General features: G+C 39.0%; 1 protein-coding gene across 2 annotated transcripts in view; it reads left to right on the forward strand.

The window, feature by feature from the left end:
- CNST (consortin, connexin sorting protein) overlaps positions 1-15661 on the forward strand; it is a 114074-nt gene that overhangs the window by 91679 nt on the left and 6734 nt on the right. For both annotated transcript variants that reach the window (XM_046678334.1, XM_046678335.1), the window contains exon 9: positions 4586-5484. In XM_046678334.1, coding sequence (XP_046534290.1) covers positions 4586-5484 — 899 coding nt within the window. The remainder of the gene's footprint in view (positions 1-4585; positions 5485-15661) is intronic.

Here is a 15661-nt window from a genome sequence, read left to right on the forward strand (position 1 = left end):
AAAGCTGAAAGCTAAGTGTCTTCAGGGAAAATGTTGATTCCTGCCTGGACAGGTTTGGGAATTGGAAGCACAGAGGGTACCTCTCAAGTCAAGGATGTAGGGTTGGACTGGAAACAGGAGGTTGGCCTGAAGGACTATTCAAGAAACACTTAGACCTTTCTATTCCCTCTCTACCAAGCAGGAGGCTAAAGGTTTATTTTTTAGGAATTATGGACTCAGGGATTAGGAACAACTAAGAAAGAGATATTATACAGAAAATGAGGATTGAGTGATAATCTTATGGACCGAATGGTGAAACCCTTAGCCGACTTGCTGTATTTGACTTCTGGAACTGTGGTAGCTAAGTATCTTTCTTCCTCTCTGGAAAACTGGTCTGGTCTATGAGATAAAACCTCCAGATACTCACATTAAAGGCCTTCCAGCAAATGGCCCCAGGCCCTCTTTGTCCAGCACTGAGGACTACTGCTGGAGAAGGCTTGCCTTTAACCACAGAGCTGCTTTTGCCCTCATTGAAGAAAACCTCATATAGGAATGACAGAGACCAAATCAGACAGACAAACCAAAAGAAACTCGAAACAAAATGCAGAGAGCAGGTGAAAACTTTTTAAAAACTAATGAATATTATCACAGAGATTAGAGAAAATGTTGGATATATGAAAACGGGAATAAGATGCTATTAAAAAGAACATTCAGAGAATTAAAAGAGTTTTTAGAAATTAAAAATTATGATGGCCTAAATACAAAATTAATTAGAAGAGTGGAAGGATAAAATTGAAGCAGTGTCTCAGAAAGTTGATCCAAAGACAAGGAGATGAACTTTGTGGCAGAAAAGGTATAGAAGTGTAGGCATTCTAAAAGGAGAGAACAGAAAATGGCAGGGGACAAATGATCAAAGAAATAATACAGGAAAATTTCCCAGAATTGAAGGCCATGATTTGCCAGTTTGAAAGTCCACCGAGTACCCAACAGAAAGAATGAGAAACTTCACAAAGTTTCAGGACACCAGATAAAAAGAAAAGACTCTGAAAGTTGCAGGAGGAAACTGTAGGTTACAAGGGATTGATATCCAGAACCGTAAGAGACACTGTACAGCCCTGCTAGAAGCTAGACACAGTACAGTAGTGCCTTAGAAATGGTGAGAGAAAACGGTTTCTAACCTGGAAAACTTCACCCGACCAGAGTTTTAGTCAGGGGTGAAGGAATGAAGACTTTCAGATGTGAACAATCTTAAAAAATTTACCTTCCATGTACCTTTTCTTAGGAAATATTCCACCAAGAAAGAATAAACAAAGAGAAGGACCTGGGCTTCAGAAGACAGGGTTTCCAACATAGATCCACAGGGAATTCCTAGGCTCACAGAGAGGGAAGATTCCAGGGCAATACCTGTGCAGCCAGCCTGGAGAGCCGCTCCGGGTCAGGAGCTCAGGAAGGATATGTTTCAAAACTGATGGATTGTATGTTAGTACACATACTATCGTTGTTCACCTCTCAGAGTTTGGAGATTCATAGATAAAGGTTTTTGTGTTTTTCTTTTGTAATGAAGTAGTGAGGCGGTTGTCAACACCAAGGAAAATCATAAATAAAGGAAAATGTATCATGGTATGCAGAGTGGATTAGTTGTGAACAACATTTACAGAGCCATAGTAATGCCAACATCTGAATGCTGATTTGCCCCAGAATTGTGTTGAACTGTAATGGGAAGCTGGAGGAGGGGAAATAATGTATCATCAGGGGAAAGGAATCAAAAGAACCAGGAGACCCAACTCTCTTCTTCCACAGTCGGAAGTCAGCAGGTGGTCTTTAAAACGGAAATATCAATAAATAGCAGTATAAGCCTTCTCTAGAAATGGAGGGTGACTCTGAGGAGACAGCTAAAGGAATTGGAAGGGGCTGCCCACAGCGAGCAGGAGTCAGACAGATAGGGGGGGTGAGGCAGGGGGCTGTTCTTCATTACCTGTAAAGACAAATGTTAGCTTTTCCCCAAAAGCATAGTCTGACACGGTAAGTTGTAAAACAGCGTGTATCATGTTTGATTTGGGGACTGAACATAGATTAAAATGTAACTTAGATTTTATGTGGGATCAAAAATAAACTGCAGCTACTCTCCTGATCTAGTTTGGAACTCTTGCCCTTTACATCTTAAATTACCTGTGTTTTTTTCATGTTTACTATTGTTTCTAAATGACAGAATGAAGCAACCATTTTCAGGCTGGTATTTTGTAAATAATACATTGTACCTATGGGTAGTCTTTATTACTCGCCACTTCAGTGATCTCAGTTCACTAGAAACAGTCTTAAAATGGTTGTATTTTGTGTAGTAACTGCAGTCCCCCACCTCACTTTCCACTCGTGCAATGGCATCTCAGGCTGATTCTGTAACTTTTCAGTCGCTTATAGCTATTAAATAGTCTTATTTTGATGCTTTAGGACTCAGTCCTATTCAGTTCCAAACTTCATCTTAACACTTGAGTCTCATTTTGTTCAAGGCTCTTCTCTACCCTCCCTTCCTGTGGGGGCTGGGAGCGTGGTCTGCTCTCAGTTGGAGCTAGCTGGATTAGTGCATGACTGAGTCCAGATTGTTCCACAGGGATGTGTGGTGGCTCCAGCAGGACCCGCTGAGGAGGAGCTTATTCCCAAGTCACCCTCCTAGGTATTCACAATCCTTTAGGTAACTGACCCTCAGCTAGGCACAACACACCACATTCCTCTGATGTGGGGGCCTCTCAGCCCTGTGCTTTAACCGTACCAGTGGGACTGTGGCCTTCAGTCTCATTTACTCTCTGAATCCTGTGGATGTGTTTTGAGGGCCATCTTCTGAACCTTTGGGTACTGGGAACTTGTAGAGGAGAGCTTGGCCCCTTTCCATCTGGCTGTGGCACCCTGCTCTAACCTCAGCAGCGAGGCAGACGGCCTATGGCGAGTAAAATGTCCATGTGTTTTCTTGCAGTCTCCCAAACTCTGGGTGATTCTTTGGGGTGGGAAGAGAGAAGGAATGCTGTACTCTCCTAAAAAGTGACTTCCTTTTCCTTGTCCTCTCTTCATCGGGTGTTTGAGTCGGTGTAGGGGGGATAGTACAAACGCTACTGAACTCAGCAGTCCAGAGTTGAGGTGGCCAGCCTCTATCCCTGATTCTCTGGAGTCAGAAGATGGTGTTTAAGTACTGCCTTTTCTTTGGTATGGTATGTGCTTCCATTGTCAAGTGGTAATTATTAAAGTACCACTAAGTGAAAACCCAAGTAGAATATAATTACCACTATATTTCATCTTTGATTTTAACCTTGGGCTCATTATTTGTATAAATTAAACAATATATGACTTTTTGAAAAAAAACTCCTGTGGGAGTTAGGGATGCTAATAGACCAATAAACTGACTGAATCATGAGCAAGCTGCTCTGTCACCTACTAAGCTGTGCATTCAGTATACAATCATGCACCGCATAAGATGGGGACATGTTCTGAGAAATGCAGCATTAGGCAATTTTGTCATTGTGTGGACATCACAGAGTGTACTTAAACAAACCTAGATGGTATAGCCTACTACACACCTAGGCTCTATGGTACTAATCTTATAGGACCACCGTCACATGTGCGGTCCATCGTTGACTCAAACGTCGTTATGCAGCATATGACTACAGGTGAAGGTTCTTAACTGTTTAGTATTAAAGTGAAAGAAATTTTATTTTCTTTTTAAAGATTTTATTTTTCCTTTTTCTCCCCAAAGCCCCCTGGTACAGTTGTATATTTTAGTTGTGGGTCCTTCTAGTTGTGGCATGTGGGACGTGGCCTCAATGTGGATGAGCGGTGCCATGTCCATGCCCAGGATCCAAACCGGCAAAACCCCGGGCCACCAAAGCAAAGCGGAGCATGCGAACTTAACCACTCGGCCACAGGGCCGGCCCCGAAAGAAAAATATTTTAAATTTACTTTATTTAAAATAGAAATTGAAGGAGATGTCAAAATTCTAATCCGTTTCTACCTGGTGCCAAAACTTATGCCTTATACCACTACCTCCCTTTAAGAAGTTGCGAGTAATTTTCAAGCACATTAATTAAGAATGTTATTATTAAAGCTATTATACTTAAATAAATTTGAAAAGAACAGACTTATATTCCTTAGTTTAGTCTTAATAGATCAGAACCAATATTGTTTTTCTTACACTTTAAATTATCTAAGTATATAAGATTCATTGTGGAAAAATATTTACTTAATATGCTATGTCTTAAATATACTGAAAATAATTTTCTGTACTTTAAAATATTCATTTAAATATAGAGGGCCAATAAAATTCAGAAGAATATCTTTTAAATCTTTGAAAAATGATTTTTTCAATGAAAATGAAGATTAAATTAGTCATATTCTTAACATTTTTTAATAATCTCTGTTAATTTTTACATATAAAGGATTATTTGCTGAATATTTAGGGTGTTCTTCTACCTAAAGACACTATTATCCAACAGATCGAATTCCTATTTGAGAGATATGGCATATTGTTGTGTCACACATATTTTTCATGTGTCCTTTCTCTTCCCTCCTGTACAAAGTGTTGTTTTGAATCTTAAAACAACTTGTTTTTCTTCATCTTCAGAGAGTGAACCTTGTCTTGGCATGGAACCAATTAAAGAAAGCCCACATAACGAAGAGAACCGGGAGAGCAGTTTGTGCTGTAATCAGATGGACAGGCAGGCAGATCCCCGGAGCCTCCCGGTAACTGCAGGGAAGGACCACACGGAGGAGCCGCTCTGCAGCGCTGAAGCCACACTGCAGCTCCACGCCCAGCCCTCAGAGACTGCTGGGAGCGGGTCTGGGCCACACTCTTCCGAGAATGCTTGTGAGAGTGACAGCCACTTGCAGCTGGCTCAAACAGAGGCCTGCCAAGATGTGGCTGAAGTAGAGGGCGTTGCTGAAGACCCTGCAGTGTTACTTACCAGCAAGTCAATGCTGGAGCCCTTGATTTTACCAGGCTCTGATCATCTACCTCCTGCGTTGATTTCTGAGGGTAAATATTCACAGACTCAAAGAAAGGAACTCCAGTTGCCACTTCAGGGTGCTTCTAAGGCGTCGCCCACAGCCCGACTTGAGAACAATGACTTAAATGAGCTGCAGCAACCTGATGTCACAGGCAGGGATGGAAAATCACCACAGGGGCAGACTGAGTCGGAAGGCTCCCACAGTGTGCTTCGTGCAAATGACGAAGTAGCTGCCTTAAGTACAGGGCTTCCAGAGCTGTATATGGCCCCAGAGGAAAAGGGAGATAAGGACGACCAAGTCAATAAAGAAACCGAGGACTATTTGAACAGCCTTTTAGAAGGATGCTTAAAAGATACTGAAGATTCCCTTTCATATGAAGATAACCAAGAGGAAGACTCTGATCTCCTTCAAGACCTTTCTCCTGAAGAAGCGTCCTATAGCCTACAAGAGAATCTGCCTTCTGATGATAGCTCTCTTTCTCTCGATGATCTTGCAAAAAGGATAGAGATTGCAGAGGTAAATTTGAGATTTAATATAAATACAGTTAAAAGTAAAATGAAATTTAAATAGCACATATATGCTAAACATTGCCTTGTTTTTGTAAAGCTTCCCTGTTCTCAAATATGAGGGAAATTTTAGTTAACATAAACTTTTAATCATTAGTAGTTTTATTTATATACATGTTGTTGAATGAAATGACTTTTAATCATGATGTTTAGACCTCAAGAAGTTATATTTTATGCCTCCGGGTACAGTAAGCATTATGAACACCATTTTTTCTATTCCTTGTGACTTTTGTTTGACAGTCCTGGGAATTATGATGAAGACAAGATTAGTTACATTCTTGTAAGGAAATCTCATTTTTCTTCTCATAAAATATAATACATAATCACTGTTTCTTTCTATTAATATATTTTTTAATTCTTTAAAACAGTATAACAGAATGAAGGAAACATTTTAAAATACAGTAAGAGTAGGAGATACTGGATGGACTGTTAAGCCTTAAATTCTGTGTTGTAAGTCTTCTCTTTCTTACAGTATTAATTTATAAGCTCTAGGTTTGAACAAACAATACTTCTTAACTAAATCAACTATTTTAAATAATTCAAAGGTTTAAAGTTTCTCTAAACAGTAATGAAGCTAATCAAAACCAAAAACAAAAATAAAAAGAGGAGGAGGAGAGGATCAAGATGACCATTCTTCTGTGCTTGATAATACAATTTTTTAAAGTTCAGGGGAAAAAAAGATAAAAGCCATGCCTGTAGCTCCTGGGGAAGGCGGGCTGGTATAGTGGAAGAGCAGCGTCTATAGCCCGGTTTGAATACTGACTCCACCAGGCGGCAGCCGGAGGGCGCGACTAATTTACCTCTCCGTCTCTCTTTCCACCTCTGAAAAAAGGGATGTGAACTGCCTTTCTTCTTCTTCATCTTACATTGTTTTCCAGTAAGCTTTCAAGTCCCATTTTTATCCATTGTTTTCTAATTCTGCATTATCATTGGGAAAAAAAAAACTTCAAGTGGGAAATGGAAAAGTAACAAAGCCAAAGTAGACGACAAAATACACGTGAAAATGGAGTGCTGTGAAAAACCTTCTAGGATAATTAACTGTCATAGTATTAGCTTTATTACCATTTATAGTCGATTCTCCATCAACTATGATTTGTCATAATTTTTTCTTGACAAAATTAGGCAGAACAGTAAAGTACTTAACCCAGTATTCATTATTTGTTTATGTTAATCAGATCTTTTATTGCCATTTATAGTGAATCCTCCATAAACTATGACTTTTCTTAAAATTGTTTAATAGTGCTTAATGAGTGCAGAGTTTCTATTTGGGGTGATGAAAATTCTAGAAATAGATATTGGCAATGGTTGCACAACATTGTGAATGTAATTAATACCACTGAATTGTGCCCTTAAAAATAGTAATTTTATTTCACACAATTTTAAAAAATAGTAAAAAAAAAAAATTTTTAATGGCGCTAATAGTATAGCACTGGACCCAGTATTCCTTCTCTTGTTTATTTTTTACCAGACCTCTGGTCCAGGGAATTATCAAAACAGAAATCACACCCATATCCAAACCCAGCTGTAATAGCAAAAGGTTCCATTATCTGACTGTCTCTTTTTACGCCATTAATCAAGTTAACCTCGTGGGGAAAAGACATAAGGTCTAATTTTCCCTTTTAGGTATAAACTGTGAAGAAGATTACAGTGCTTCTGTTGAGTCTCCCTACCTTAAAGAACATTTACGATGGGGATCGCTGTCGAATTGACGTTGTATTGCAGCTAAATGGAACAGTCCTTCCTCAAACTCATAATGTCAGTTTTTCCTACTAGATAACACCCAGCCGTGGAAACTGTGTGCATTTACATTTTAAAGTTGTCTTTCCTGCGAAGTTACTTTTTGTACATGATGGTCCCCTTTCCTAAAATTCTATTGGTCTGTTAAGTTGTACTGTTGTAAGAACCCCAAAACCTACATATGATTTACGAAACTAATTTACTTTCCTATGACAATGCTGAACAGATTGTTTCTGGATACTTCCTTCTTCATTCTGGGAAATATACTTTTAAAAAATCTGCCTAACTTCATCAGGAAAAGAGTTTTTAAAATTTCAAAACTAAAAATCATTAGTGCTTACTGTTTCCTTAATACTTTAAGGATGAGGTTTTGCGCTACATAAAATATTCAGGAAATAGTGGGTTTGCTTATAAGGCAAACTTTTTTTTTCACTCCGAACACTTTGTTTTATACTTTCAGTAAAGTTGTATTAAGGATCTTCCATATGTCAGGTGCTGAGGATACAGTGAGGAATCATGAAGTTCTTGGCCTTTTGGGGGCTGCTGCCACACTTACTAATTTTACTGGAATTGTTTTTGGAATGTTTTTCATGCCTCCGTACTTTTGTGAATGGAGGATACAGAGCATAATTTCTTAATAACTAAATAATACTCATGAATAGTATTTTTCACGCCCTCAGGAACCACAGAGGCTCACGAGACTGTTTTCCGCCACACTGCTGGGCTGTCCTCATGAGTCCTTCTCTATTCTCTCTCCCAAGTCTATCATTTCTCCCATAGTGACTCTGCCCCTCACGGAGATCTTAACTGCTTGTCACTCTTTCTACCACTGTGTTTATGGTAGAATGTAATGGTATGTTCTTTCATTGCCAGTTCTTCCCTTTTTTCTTGTCCCTCTGCTCTCATTTTCTTGCCGCTTCTGCATTGCTCTCCTCTGGCTCCAGTGGAACTTGGCCTTGATAACCATTGCCAGCCCAGTGGAAGCATCTCTTGTGTTTTTTTAAACCATTAGATCCATCACATAAAATGAAATAATTTATACAAAATCTCGTAAAGAACTAAAAATGTCTACACTAATTTAACTCATTAATATAGGACATGTATAAATGAAACTTTTCTAGGTTTGGGAAGGTTTTTCAAATCCAGAATAATTTTGCGAAGTAAAATGGTAGCTTCATATCTGAAGCATTGCCATTCTTTCTTACGTAAAAAAGAGCATGACACACTATCATCAAAAGTATAATCTCCACTGTTTTAGAAAAGCATCAAAAAACATTTATCCTCATTTTATATATTTTTAAGAAAGAAAGTTTATCATATGTGCAGTGTCAGACAGCAAGTTAGAGAGTTTCACTCATTTATTCCTTCATTCAGTAATTTTTAGGAGAGTAACTTCTATGTGAGTGCCACGACATTATGGATGCAGTGATTAAAAGTTAAAAATTTAGATATGGACCCTGTACATATGAAGCCTTCAGTCTAACAGTTGTCTGGCTGCGACTGTTACCTGTTTGCTGAATTTGAGTATCGTAGTTTTTGGGAAAAGAAGAAATTTTATTTCAATACCTGTGATATACCAACGTGATTATTTAATGTCAGAACCCAAAACCCCTTTACCCAGGAACCTGGTAATGCTAATAAATCATTGACTTCCTTGATTCTGGAACCTGAGAGGGTTGCATTATCTTTTTTTAAAACTCTTCAGCTGTTCCTGGCATCAAAACCTGAGAGAAGAAATACAGTATACAAATTCAAGGTGGCATTATGATCCAATGCCATTCTGCTAATAAAAGTCTACTGGGCTTATAGTAGACTGTTACAAGTGTGGGGATGAAGGAGTTGTCTTGTTTTCTAAATGGGTGGCGCATCAAATATTGGGTAAATTTTACTAAAATTAATCTTTTAACATTGGAAATAATCATAGTATGTAATTCAGAGATCCTCTTTCTGAGCAGATTTTAGCAATATGGTATGCCATGTGGAGATAAACCATTCGTTTTTCTTCATTAACATATAGTGTGTAATTTATTTGCAGGGATGTCATGTGTTCAGAAAACTATTAAATGCTTCAGATTCAAGTGATTTTTGTTTTTAGAAATAATGTCATAATGTGATAGCTGAGGAAGAAGCCGCTTTGCTACTGCTTGGGTCTTTAGAAAGTTTTTACTCTGGAGGAAGGCAAAACAAGTGCCCTGCCTTGGGTCTATACGGGCAACACTTACTTAGGTATCTTCAGGTCTGCCTGTATCACAGGAAACAAAATAGGGGAAGGCAACCTAGAACTTTCTGATGAGGAGAAAGATGACAATCCAAAATTGCTGTTGAGTTATCTTCAGAGATGCTGTCTAATCCAGGTGACTTCCATGGATCTCGGACAAAGGAGGGTCTTAGAAACAGTGGTCATGGTTGTTCTGCCCAGAATTGCTCTTTTGAGGGGAGCAGGGGAAGTCCACCATCCTTGAAGTAGAAGAAATGCCATCTTCCAATAATGTAAGAGGGTTCATGGAAAATGGTTGACCCAGGATTTATGTAAGTGTCTAAAGAGCCCCCAAAGGATTATCCAGGAATTACCTATGTTTTCTTTGTGCTAGATGGTCTCATCTTTGCCTTACTTTTTTATCCTCCCCTTCATCTAAATGTTCTAATTAATGCTTCTCTGGATTGTCATATCTCTTATCTAATCCATATCTCAACTGGATTGTCATATCAGTTCCTTTTCTTTCCCATTTTAATCATTCTTCTAATTTACATCTTTACTCCCTCTTCCTAGACTTTTGCAATAGCTAGTTAATAACTTTCCCCATCCCTTGTATCCTCTTTTTCTGCCTTCCACATGGTCTTACATTAGTATTATATAAACTTTGGATCTCAAACTGGTACCCAAAGGGGCCAATCAGATAATAGAAGTAAATGAAATGACTTAGCTGTAGAGTGATAAGGAGAAGGTTCCCATTCCTTGTCTAGGGTTGTTCAGCTTTTTAAAACACTACAGATGAAACCAAGGACACCTGAGGGTCTGAGTGTAACATGTAGACTGTTTAAACCTCTGCGATAATATGTTTTTTGCCTTGTCAGTCTCTTCTCACGACTCCCCTTGGTTCCAGGATAAAGGCTGTGTTACGTGGCTTGGTATTCAGGGCACTTGGTAATCTGGCTCACTCTGCCTTTCCAACATCATCTCCTCCTAGTGCTTTGTTGTCAGCCTGTCCTGTGATCAGCCTGGCCTCCTCACTGCCTCCCAGATTCACCTCACATTTTGTCACCTCTCATCTGTACCTTCTGTGTTAGTCTGCTCTGGGGTGATGAACCCCCTGTCCACATATTTATCTCTCTCCAACCCTCAAGATGTAGGTCGTGCCTTTTTAGCATGTAGGGTGCCAAGCACAGTGCCTGGCTCATGACAGTATTAGTAAATGCTAGCTGATGCCATTATTCCTTGGTCACTGAACCCCAGAATGTTTATTCCTTTCAGATTACGTCTCTGAACTTCAAATGAGGGAGGGGCTTGAGCATCATTCCTCCTAAAGTCCTGTCTACCTGTAATCTTCTCTTGTTATTATAAGACACACACACACACACACACACAGTCTTCTGCACTAAATTGCAGACTCCATAAGGGTAGCGATCCTGTTGAATACAATTTTGTATTCTCTCCAAAGCCACCACGCACTATTGTAAACAACAGCCACCTAGAGGCTGTAAACACTCTAAAGGAGGAAACACATAATAGACAGGTTCACATAAAAATAAACAGTATAATTTCAGACCTTGGAAAGGGCTATGAAGAAATCTCAACAGGGTGAGGGGATGCAGAGAGACTCAGCTGGTGGGTAGGATGAGGAGTAGGCTCTTCCAGCTGGGCTGTTGGGAAGGCAGTGGGAGGATAAACAGGAGGGCTGGCACAGCTGGAGCGCAGAGAACAAGGAGGAGGATGGGAGGAAGTTCAGGTGGAAGAGGCAAGCTGGAGCTCATTCCTGCAGGGCCTCGTAGACCAGGCTCGGGAAGCGGAATGAAATTCAAATGGTGGTGGAAAGCCATGATTTTGAGCAGGAAATGCGACCTGATTTGCTTCCTGGCTGGTCTGTGGAGGCTAGAATGTAGGGAGGCAGGAGCCAAAGAAAGGAGACCAGTCAGAAGGTTATGCAGTTATTCAGGTGAGAAGTACCAGAGGACAGGATTCAGGTAGTACCTGTGGATGTGGTGAAGATATATTTTTGAAGGAGGAACTGACAGGACTTGCTGAAAGATTAGGTGTGGGGTATGGTGGTAAGGAGCAGTTTTGAGGGGAGGAGAATCAAGAGTTCTGTTTTGGAATCTACCCATTTAAACAATTTAATGGGGGTTAAAAAGTGGGATGGTGTCTTGGCATTCTTACCATTTCTTTTCCTACTTATACTTATTAAATGTCCCTTTAAGCAAACAAAAACAAGTTACAAAAACACGAGGTAGTGCCTAATCTAGAAACTTAAATGCATTATAAAACACCTATTTTTAAAAACCCTTTATTGTTTTTAAATTAATCTTTTAAACATTTAACAGGGACAGATTTCATCATAATTTGTGTCTTCCTCTCTTTCACACTCTCCATATTGTATTATTCTAGGATACAGCATTGTGGGGTTGGAGATCACCATCGTGTTTTATCTGGAAGATGGCTTTCCTCCATATGGCTGCCTCCTCTTGCTCCAGCTGTAACTTGTTATATTAATTTGCTATAGTAGTAGCCATGACATTAATCTACTTCCAGATAAATTGAATGACACAAAAGATCTTTGATCTAACCATCTCCTCCCTCATGTCTCTAGACTGACCCATTTAGCCATTAGTTTAAGTATCTCTTAATTGGGGTTGTGTGTAAGATAAGGATTTGTTGCTACAGGTATAAACTGCTTTGGAAAGACAAAAGAAACTTACTAGGTTTATTTGAAAATTCTGTTCATCTCACTTTAATTTGTAAAATATAACAAATGGCACTAAGAAAAATTAGGGAAATGGCAAGAGGTTTAATCTCGAGTTTGTATTCAAACTCTGCCAATAACTGGTGCTACAAGTTTCAGCATGTTATTTAAGCTCTCTAAGCTAGGCTGATAATGCCAGTATAAGAGTTGTAAAGGTTAAATATGAAATATTATGTAATTTTCTTTACGTAAAGTGTACAGATTCACTAAACTATAGTTCTTATTATGGAACCCAAATCTAAAGGGGCAGACAGAGAACATCACTTGTTCCCTGAGTGAGGAACGGCAGTGGTAAATTTCATATGTGCTTCCACAGTGAGCTCACTGGCATTTAAGCTATTTATAATGTACTAATATGATTTATGAATGTTAATTCTCAAGTTAGTTGGAAACCAAGCATGTGTTCTTATTCACAGTTTACCAACCTTGAGGGTCTGGATTGAGTAAAGCCTACATCATTAAAAGAATATCATTTGGTATCTATTTTCTCCTTTAATTTTGTGAGTAGGCAGTTCTAACAGCAAGGCCTCTTTGAATGTTTTCCTTGTCACATTAGGATTTACTATGCCAGTAGAGTTGCCAAATAATTTTGTTTTTGCAGCCAGTTCATTCGTAAAATGCTATTTAAGATGATCATTGATATTTGAGGGGAAGTGCAGAAAAACTATTTATTTACAAATATAGAGAACTAGGCCAGATGGATGTTTTGTTTTGTGTGTTTTCTTTAATTCTACACTTATTGATAGAGTGCCACCGGTAACAATTATATTAATTATAGCTTAGACATTCTTTTTGTTCTCAGTGGAAGGGCTTGGCATATTTTGTTTGGATAGGAAAAGAACTTGGTAATTTAAGTGGGAAACTAAATTTAGTTTTTAAAGCTTTATTTTTTGAGATTTAAAAATTCTTAACCTTTCAATACTGACATTATGGTAAAAAGAAAAAAGGCATAGACATGTTTTTTTTAAGAATAGTTTGGAGGAGACACATTTCTGTGTGCCCTAAATCAACTTCCCAACCTACTTAGAAACATGTGGCTGTTTTTTGAGTGAGACCCCAAACTAAAACCGTGACCTTGTTTTGGCTTACTTGTCCTTCTACCATAGAATTAATGTAAATGCTACCAAAATCATTTCTTCAGCTCTGTATGTTTGACTACCTTGGTATGGTAAGTAAGAATTTCTGTGCTAGGGGTAGGTTCTAAGGCCTCTGCCCAAACTCTTGCCAAAACAGACAGGACCACACCCAACTATCTTCTAAGAGGTTCCTCCTTGGCGTGCATCTCCTATGTCTAAGCTTGGTCCCCCATCCTTGTTCTCCATCTGTAGACTGTAGGACCAGAGTGCAGTTAGAAAAGAAACAGAGAAATCTGAAGAAGATCCCTGAGCAAGATTGGAAGGAAATTATGGAAAAGAGCACACTCCTTCACTTTAGACATTGGGGCAAGCCCTGATGAAACAGAAGGGTTTTGAGGGGAGAGAAAAAGGAAAAGAAAATAAAGAGCGTAGTCAGATTTTAGCCAAGAATTAAGGGTTCGGGGTGGGAGCATCAAAACAAAATGTTGGCCCATCCCACACAGCTAATTTCTCATACTCTGCTCCTTCGCTCTTTCAAAAAGTTACCAAAGTTCATTGCTGCCCATAGTTAATAAGGTGGGGCCACTTGGGAAGGCTTGTATTCCTTAACTGCAGAACTTCCTGAGGAAGCCCAGCAGGAGCTAGGGTAGGGGGCTAACAGCTGCTGCAATGGGATTAGCTTCTAGATCTTGGAAGCATATTCTGTGTCTTTCCAGGTGATTTCTAAAGTTTCTCTCAGTCTTTCAACCTACATTTATTTGTATTTGCAGTGACTTTTGATTTGTGATTTGAGTCTGTTTCTTGAATTTACAGATTCAAAATTCATACCACAAAGATATACAGTTAACAGTAATGTCACTCTGAGGCTCATCCTCAGGACTATTCTTAATAGGATTGTTTATTCTGAATAGTTAAAGCGACTTGAAAACACCCGTGGTTTATGAATTCACTGTTGGTAAATGTACTACTTTATTTTATGGAGAAAATAGTCCCTGAAAACCTCATTTTTTTTTACATTTACTGAAATAAAGAGATTATCAGGGATACATCTGTAGTAGTAACATATTCATTGAAATTAATTTTGGTTTTCCATCCCTTGCTCTTTAAGAACTCGCTCGGACTTCTTTCCCTCTCAGTTTCAGCAAGGTGCTTGTAAAGTCATTTTTCTTTGTTGTGTGGAGGTGCTCTTTAATGTTGCTTTCTAAAGCAAGATTTGAAAGGCTATTCCTTTGCATAAGTGTACTTACTATTTTAATGTCACCAAAGTACTTTAGTTTTCTCAGAGGAAGGACATTATCTGAAATACATATTTCCTATAAAAAGAATAAATTGCTATCATATTGATTCTTTTCTCTTTAGTTAATGGTTTTTTTGACCCATGTTCAGGGAAGCCCAGTAGATGACTGTATTGAGTTATTTAGCCCCAAAAGCCTTGAGTTATAAGAAGAACTAATAGGGTCTGTGATATTTATTCGTAGCACATTATCAGAGATGGCTGGCTGGAACTGGAAATCACGTTAAGTGTTTTAGGCCGTTGATCAGATGAGTGGCATTGCAGGCAGTCCTCCGCTTACAGTGGTCTGGTACCAGCAAGCCCCTGACCTCCACAGTGTTGGGCCCACATTGCCCACCTGTGTCATCACCTACCCGCAAGCTTGTCCAAGCAGGCAGCTCACAAGTGCACCTCTGTGACTCAGCCTCCTGCTGCTCAGCCTGGCTCTAACAACACATCCTCTCCGCTCTCGCCCTACACCATGGAGTCTTAACTCCTAAATGGCAAAGCTTTTTGTTTTTGTTTTTGTTCCTAAAAAAGGGTTGGGGGGAGGCAGGAGAGAGGTGTCCCAAGTGAAAACTGGAAGACAACATAGAAGAGAGATTAGACAACAAGTTTTTCCTATGAAGGGCCAAAAAGTAAATATTTTAGATGTTATGGTCTGTTGCAACTACTCAGCTCTGCCATTGTAGCCCCACAGCAGCCATACACAATATGTAGATGAATGAGCTTGGCTGTGTTCCAGTTTAATTTTATTTACAAAAATAGGCAGCAAGCCTTTGGTCCACCTGCCATAGTTTGCTGACCTATGTGTACTACAAAGGAATATGTCCCTAGGAAACTGCCTCTGAGAGAGATTCTAGAAGAAAAGTCCTTAAAATATTTTGAGCAGTAGAGCATTATTTAGTAAATACATAGTTTCTCAGAGGAACTGAGGACAGTACTCATTTTGATGTTAAAAGTTGGTATCAGATATATTTTGTCTCACATGTTCATTTCTTAAAAATTGTTGATGAATGAAAAGAATGAAAAATGCAGTGGTAGATTATCAGCCTTTGTTATAAAGCAAAACCCAGCACTAAT

The sequence above is a fragment of the Equus quagga genome, chromosome 12 (assembly GCF_021613505.1).
Source record: "Equus quagga isolate Etosha38 chromosome 12, UCLA_HA_Equagga_1.0, whole genome shotgun sequence".
Classification (NCBI taxonomy): domain Eukaryota; kingdom Metazoa; phylum Chordata; class Mammalia; order Perissodactyla; family Equidae; genus Equus; species Equus quagga.